This window comes from Cyanistes caeruleus, chromosome 16, assembly GCF_971803275.1.
Source record: "Cyanistes caeruleus chromosome 16, bCyaCae1.hap1.1, whole genome shotgun sequence".
Lineage (NCBI taxonomy): Eukaryota > Metazoa > Chordata > Aves > Passeriformes > Paridae > Cyanistes > Cyanistes caeruleus.
Genome location: NC_141716.1, coordinates 15939850 through 15946857, shown reverse-complemented (window position 1 = coordinate 15946857; position 7008 = coordinate 15939850). Strand labels below are relative to the sequence as shown.

Below are 7008 nucleotides of genomic sequence, written 5' to 3'. Positions count from 1 at the left end.
TTTTCCACAAAGTTTGTTTTTATGTAGTATGCAACATAAAATTTTATCTGCATTAGAATAGAAATGCTTTATAAGTATTTAATGTAATATAATAATTAGATATATAGAAGTTTGTCTCAAATATACAAATCATAGTGTATACTATGAATAACTCAAATGTAAAGCCCAGCAGACTGTAAAACAGTGCATTTATCCACATATGAGAGGATTTTTATCAGCGGATAATGAGAATTTTTCTAATTCAGAACATGGAAGTCGGGGCGCAGTCTTGGTGACTCCAGGCTGGTGTTTGGTGATTCTCCTGCACAGCCGTGCCTGAAGGGACCCCACACACAGAGCCCCAGGGGCAGCCCGGGCTCTCAGGAGGCCGTGACAGGGCTCTGAGGGACCGACCCCGGGGGCTCTGAGGGACCGATCCCGGAGGCTCTGGGGGACCGATCCCGGGGGCTCTGAGGGACCGATCCTGGGGGCTCTGAGGGACCGACCCCGGGGCTCTGCGGGACCGATCCCGGGGGCTCTGAGGGACCGATCCCGGGGACTCTGAGGGACGGATCCCGGGGGCTCTGCGGGACCGATCCCGGGGGCTCTGAGGGACCGACCCTGGGGGCTCTGGGGGACCGATCCCGGGGGCTCTGAGGGACCGATCCCGGGGCTCTGAGGGACCGACCCCGGGGCTCTGAGGGACCGATCCCGGGGGCTCTGGGGGACCGATCCCGGGGGCTCTGAGGGACCGATCCCGGGGGCTCTGAGGGACCGATCCCGGGGGCTCTGAGGGACCGATCCCGGGGGCTCTGAGGGACCGAGCCCGGGGGCTCTGAGGGACCGATCCGGGGACTCTGAGGGACCGACCCCGGGGCTCTGGGGGACCGATCCCGGGGGCTCTGAGGGACCGATCCCGGAGGCTCTGAGGGACCGATCCCGGGGGCTCTGAGGGACCGATCCCGGGGGCTCTGAGGGACCGATCCCGGGGGCTCTGAGGGACCGATCCCGGGGGCTCTGAGGGACCGATCCCGGGGGCTCTGAGGGACCGATCCCGGGGGCTCTGAGGGACCGAGCCCGGGGGCTCTGAGGGACCGATCCGGGGACTCTGAGGGACCGACCCCGGGGCTCTGGGGGACCGATCCCGGGGGCTCTGAGGGACCGATCCCGGAGGCTCTGAGGGACCGATCCCGGGGGCTCTGAGGGACCGATCCCGGGGGCTCTGAGGGACCGATCCCGGGGGCTCTGAGGGACCGAGCCCGGGGGCTCTGAGGGACCGATCCGGGGACTCTGAGGGACCGACCCCGGGGCTCTGCGGGACCGATCCCAGGGTTCTGAGGGACCGAACCCAGGGGCCCTGAAGGACCAACCCCGGGAACTTTGCAGGCTTGAGCGCGGGAGACGCCACGCACTGGCGGCGCATGCGCACAACCGCGCGCAGCTCCCGCCGGACCCCGCCCGCGCCCCCGCGCGCGCGCGCAGCGTTCAACCGCCACCCCCCGAGCGCGCGCGGCTGCGCCGTGACGTTCGCGCGAGCCCCGCCTCCCGCTATAAAAGCGGCGGCGGGTGGCGGGCGCCATTGTGGTGCGCCAGGCCCGGCTGTGCGGAGCGGGCCCGCAGCGCCTCCGCCACTCACGCCGCCAGCGCTTTCGCTCCTTCTCTCTGTCTCTCACTTTCTCTTTCTGTCTCTCTTCCTTCCCCTTCCTCTTCCTCCTCTTCTCCTTTCCTCTCCCTCCCCTCCTTCCCCACTCTCCCCGCCGCGGACATGCCGCGCGTCTACATCGGTCGCCTGAGCTACCACGTCCGGGAGAAGGACATTCAGCGCTTCTTCAGCGGCTACGGCCGCCTGCTCGAGGTCGATCTCAAAAACGGGTGAGCGCCATTCGTCCGTCCGCCCCTCCCGAGAGCCCCGGGCCGGGCCGGGCCCGTCCATGTCGCGGCCGCTGCCGCGTGGCGCCGGCGCAAGATGGCGGCCGGGGGGGGAGCGGAGCGGGGGGGCCGCGGCATCGTCCCGGGGCTGCGACATGGACCGGGGCCGTGACATTGTGCCCCCGCCGCCGCCTTACCGGGCCTTTCTCCTCTGCCCAGCTACGGCTTCGTGGAGTTCGAGGACTCCCGCGACGCCGACGATGCCGTGTACGAGCTGAACGGGAAGGACCTGTGCGGGGAGCGGGTTATCGTGGAGCACGCCCGCGGTCCCCGCCGCGACAGGGATGGCTACAGCTACAGCAGCCGCAGTGAGTCCGGGCCCGTCCCTCCCCGCGGGGCTCGGGGCGGCGGCGGGCAGGGCCGGGGGCGGGCAGGGCTCGGCTGGCACCGAGCCCCGGGGCTGGGCCGGGGGTGGTCGTTAGCGGGGGGTACCCGGTGCACCGCTGGAGCTGAAGCGTTTTCCCCAGCACCAGCGGCGCCCTCGGGTATCCCGGAGCAGTTCTGGCTACCAAATCGTGGCCTTCTAGAAAGGGTATGCTCTGCTTACTAACGGCTCCAGTATTCTTGGGAGCGTTTAGATGTGACAGCAATGTTGCATCAATAATGTTAGTGTATAAATATCGTCGTGTAACTGGGGGAGAATCGCTCAGCTGTGAACTTTGATGTGATTGATTCAGTTGGATATATGGGAGGGGCGGGGGGAGGTTTTCGAGCAGGAATCTGTTGTGCTGAAGGGGGGGCATTGTAAATATTTCTGTGCTCAGCTCGCTCGTGTAGCTTCTTGAGCTGAGCTGTGTAGCGCTTGAACGGCCTAGTACTGTAATTAAAAGTACTAAGGTTGATTTTTCCGTGGTGTTTGGAAACGTGGTGTTGGGGGGGGTGGGTTTCTGTCTTTTTAAAAAAATCAAATGTATGTTGTTTTAAAATTGTTGCATGTTCAATTCAAACTTTTTAACAAGTCCTTGATGTTTCAATTTAAAAGTGACCAGTGGGGCTGAGGCTGTGTCCACTGAGGCTAAGATGACTGCCTTTCCTGGCCATGGCTTTTCCATACATTGTGTGACCCTTGCCCTATGACCCTTTGGCTGACCTTACCGGAAGCCATGACGACAGCAGCCTTTTGCCATTAGACGCAGGGTGATGGTGAGGATTCCAAGGGTTAGACAAAACTGGTTAAACTGAACTAGGTGACTGTTACCTTGCGTGTTTTGTGGCCAAACCACCACCAAAAACCTCATACTGTGATGTAAGTACTTAGTGTAACTAGTAAACGTTTTTGTAAAATGTAGAAATGCATGTAATCAGTTAAGTTTTATATTTTACAATGTTCTGTAAAATAAAACTTAGCAAGGTGAATCTAATAAGGAGCAGTCACTCTCTAACAGATCGTAGGAGCACAGACTTGTAGGATGTTAGTCTGTTTGATTTGCCATTAATATAGATTATGGCAAAATTGCAAATTTTATTGGAGGCTTAGCGAAATAAAGTCCTACTCCAGTAAATATGACTGTTAAACTAACTTTCAGAACATTGAGCTTCCTTCATGCTAGGAGACAACCTAACTTTGTTTCTTTGTACAATCAAGGTGGGGGTGGTGGCGGATATAGCAGTCGGAGACAATCGGGACGAGATAAATATGGACCGCCCGTTCGTACAGAGTTCAGGCTGATTGTTGAGAACCTTTCCAGTCGCTGTAGTTGGCAGGATTTAAAAGTAGGTATTGATGTTCTGTGTGGAGTTTGTTGTGAGTATCAGGAAGCAATAGCTTCCTTTAATAGCAATGTTGATTTTGTTGAAGTAGAATAATTAAAATGTGTGCATTGAGTGCTGCTTGTTCTGTAACTGCCCTCTGCTCCCCGCAGGATTTCATGAGGCAGGCTGGGGAGGTGACCTATGCAGATGCCCACAAAGAGCGTACAAATGAAGGAGTGATTGAGTTCCGGTCGTACTCAGACATGAAACGTGCCCTGGACAAGCTGGATGGCACCGAGATAAACGGCAGGAAGATCCGGCTGGTGGAGGATAAGCCACGCTCCAGCCACAGGCGATCCTACTCTGGCAGCAGGTCCAGGTAAGTCGGGGGGCATGCTGGTCACTGCAGCAAAAATGGTTACAGTCAGCATGGGGATGAGTACCCTACCTGCAGCAGTTACCTTGAGCTGATGGTTTAGGAACAGGAGGAGGCCTCAGTGTAGAAGGAAGTATTTTACATTATGCAGCAAAGCCAGCTTTGAGCAGTTCATTACATGTGAAACCTCAGATGTGATTCACTGACAGTATGTTGAACCCACCCTGCTGGGACCACCCTTACTCTTGAGAAGTTCTGTAAAATCTGTTAGATTGTGCTACTAGATAGCACAATGCATTAGATGGATTCAGGAAGATTCTTCCCTGTGAGGATGGATTTCCCAGAGCAGCTGTGGCTGCCTCATCCCTGAAAGTGTCCAAGGCCAGGCTGGATGGGGCTCGGAGCAACCTGGGGTAGTGGAAGGTGTCCCTGGAACAGGGTGACCTTTAAGATCCCTTCCATCCTATACACGATGGATGGCACAACTAGGCAAAGAGAAAGGGAACGACATTTTAAATATCTGCAGGTCACGATCCAGGAGACGATCTAGAAGCAGAAGTCGGAGGAGTCGGAGCAGCCGCAGCAGATCCCGTAGTGTCTCCAAAAGCCGTTCTCGGTAAGTGCCCCAGAGTTAATGCTGCCAGTGCAGGAAGCTCCTCAGTGACAGGTGTTTACAGCTTGCTGGAAGTACACTGCAGACCATGCAGAATAAATTTGTCTCTCTCTTTGAAAGATCTAAATCCAGGTCACGAAGCAAAGACCGTTCCCGTTCCCGATCCAAAAGCAGGAAGTCCAGATCAAAGAGCAAATCCAAACCCAAGTCTGACAGGGGTTCACGCTCACACAGCAGATCCAAGGAGAAGTCGGAGAAGTCCCGGTCCAGATCCAGGTCCAGGTCTCGGTCTCCCAAAGAAAATGGTAAAGGGGATGCTAAGTCTAAGTCCAGGTCCAGGAGCAGGTCTCGCTCCAACTCTCCTCAGCAGCAGCCGTCTGCCAAGGCTCGCTCCGAGTCACCGCCCAAAAGAGCCGCCTCCAGGTCCCGCTCCAGGTCTCGCTCAAAGTCCCGCTCGCGATCAAGATCCAGTTCAAGAGATTAGGACTAGAACTCTCACCTTGCACACTATTATGGAACATTTTCCTACCTGTCAGGCCATTAGTGTTATGTTAGTACTTCAGAAGTTGGTTTTTTCTCTTGCAGGAGTGAATGGCCTAAGAACTAAGTCATAAGGCCTAAAGGTTTAATTTGTATCCCAAATTTGATAATACCAGGTGGAATGGTGGTACAAAGCAGGAAGAGTCCCCCTTTTGTAGAAATTGAGCTGAAAGTTTGATTTTATAGCATTTCAGCAGGAGTAACTTAACTACTCTTAAATGCAAAGTGGTTTTTATATTAAAAATAAACAATATAAACAGGCTTAAATATGGGCTTTTTGAAAGTATCCTTTTTTTCTTATTTTTTTCATGGCATTAGAGCTATGGGTGTCATTAGTTTAATAGGTTTCAGCCCCCAGCCAAAGGCAGGATTGCCTTGCTGGGCAGGTCACACCGTTTATCTTAATTCTCGAAGCAGGTGGCAAACTGTACAAACCAGTAAACAGTACTGGGAAGATTTTAGACCAGCAATAAACTCAAGTTGGAGGACTTAGGTTGTACCTTGACTTGCCAAAAGAACATTCCCCCCATACTGAGATTGTATTAAAGGTAACAGAAGAACTCTGGAACCTGTATTGCTGAAAACCCTTTCGTTCCAGACTTGAAAGAATAAAAGTTTTCTGACGTTTCTTGCTTGAATCTCAAGTGTCACTGTTGTCAGACACGAAGGTGTCTCTTGGCTGTGGTCCAAGTCTTTAGTATGCTGTTTGGTTTGTCAGCCTCTGAATCCCCACTGGATATGAAACCCAGGTAAAGTAATCTGTCTTCCCTCCCCTTTGACTCACTTATGTTAACGTTTTGCTTCAGACTAGGAAAACTATAATCCTCGTGTGTAGGTCTGAACTTTATTGGAAATGTAATCTCTTGGAGCTAGAGTTCTAGTTTTAACAAAGGCTTTGCTAAACCACAGTTGCCAATTCACTTAAATTGTGGAATAGGACTCATCCCAAAAATTTCCCTTTATAGTTAAATTGATTTTTGTAACATGCAGTAGCAACCATTAGAACTGCCTTGTACTCTTTATACAATGTGTAGTATGACTTGTATAAAATTAAATTGGTGACTCAAACTTTTGTGTTCATTGCAATGAAATGGGATTCTTGCTCTGCATTTTGCTGGGGAAATCACAGCTTACCCTGCTTTTATGGAGAGAATGTCCTTGGTTTAGTGAGACACTTGGTAGCTCTTGACACACTCTTGGTGGTGTGCTTGAGACCAGCACTAGCTCTTTGTGTCCCAGTGTGTCACCTTGTCCTTTCTGCAGGTGTGGCTGGGTGTGACAGCTGCATCTCTGGTCCCAAGTTACACACCTGCCCCGAGGAATTGGGTCAGCATGGGCACATGGGAAATGTGACTTGATGCCAACTTGTCTTTCCTAGAATTTCTTTGCGCTGTAAACAGCTGTTAAAGTCAGTTTCTCACCATTTCCTGACCATCTCTGAAAAGCTGCACTTTGCCTGTTGCAGGTGACTATCCATGCTGGTGGCAGAGGGGGTCCAAGCTCACGTTCCTGGAACTTGAATTGGAGTGGTTCTGTGCCTGGTGTTGCCATAAGATCAGGTTATCAGCCTGCGTGCTGCAGTGTTATCTGCCCCTGACCCTGGTGGTAATTTGTGATAAGGAGTTTTTGGCTTAAATTGGAGCTGTTTGCTGAGGGTTGTGTATTTCGGCATGAGTAGAAAAATGGTGTCACAGTGTTGATTAGTGCAGGATCTCAGATGGGAGAGGAGTGTACTGGGGGCTTCCTACAGAATTCAGACTGGGCAAGAACAGTTAAGTTCAGGTTTACAGCCTAAAATACACTTGAGGACATAGAGTTAAGCTGCTTTGGTTATACTTCTGATCATGGAGTAGGTCAGACTTCAGAGGGAATTGCTTCT

At 52.8% G+C, this 7008-nt stretch overlaps 1 protein-coding gene across 1 annotated transcript; it reads left to right on the top strand.

Moving 5' to 3' along the window:
• The first annotated feature begins 328 nt into the window (after positions 1–328).
• SRSF6 (serine and arginine rich splicing factor 6) lies at positions 329–6197 on the top strand. The gene is made up of 7 exons (XM_086853624.1): positions 329–719; positions 902–1851; positions 2068–2216; positions 3494–3621; positions 3771–3979; positions 4503–4592; positions 4710–6197. Exons 2-7 carry the CDS (start codon positions 1745–1747, stop codon positions 5071–5073), a joined length of 1047 nt encoding a protein of 348 aa, XP_086709750.1. The 5' UTR covers positions 329–719; positions 902–1744; the 3' UTR covers positions 5074–6197.
• Positions 6198–7008: the final 811 nt, after the last annotated feature.

Excerpts from the sequence above, each read along its gene's own strand:
- SRSF6 (XM_086853624.1), top strand. The coding sequence starts at position 1,745 with ATGCCGCGCGTCTACATCGGTCGCCTGAGCTACCACGTCCGGGAGAAG. Across the intron at positions 1,852-2,067 it reads GAGGTCGATCTCAAAAACGG|CTACGGCTTCGTGGAGTTCG; the intron begins GTGAGCGCCATT and ends TCCTCTGCCCAG. Across the intron at positions 3,622-3,770 it reads GTAGTTGGCAGGATTTAAAA|GATTTCATGAGGCAGGCTGG; the intron begins GTAGGTATTGAT and ends TGCTCCCCGCAG.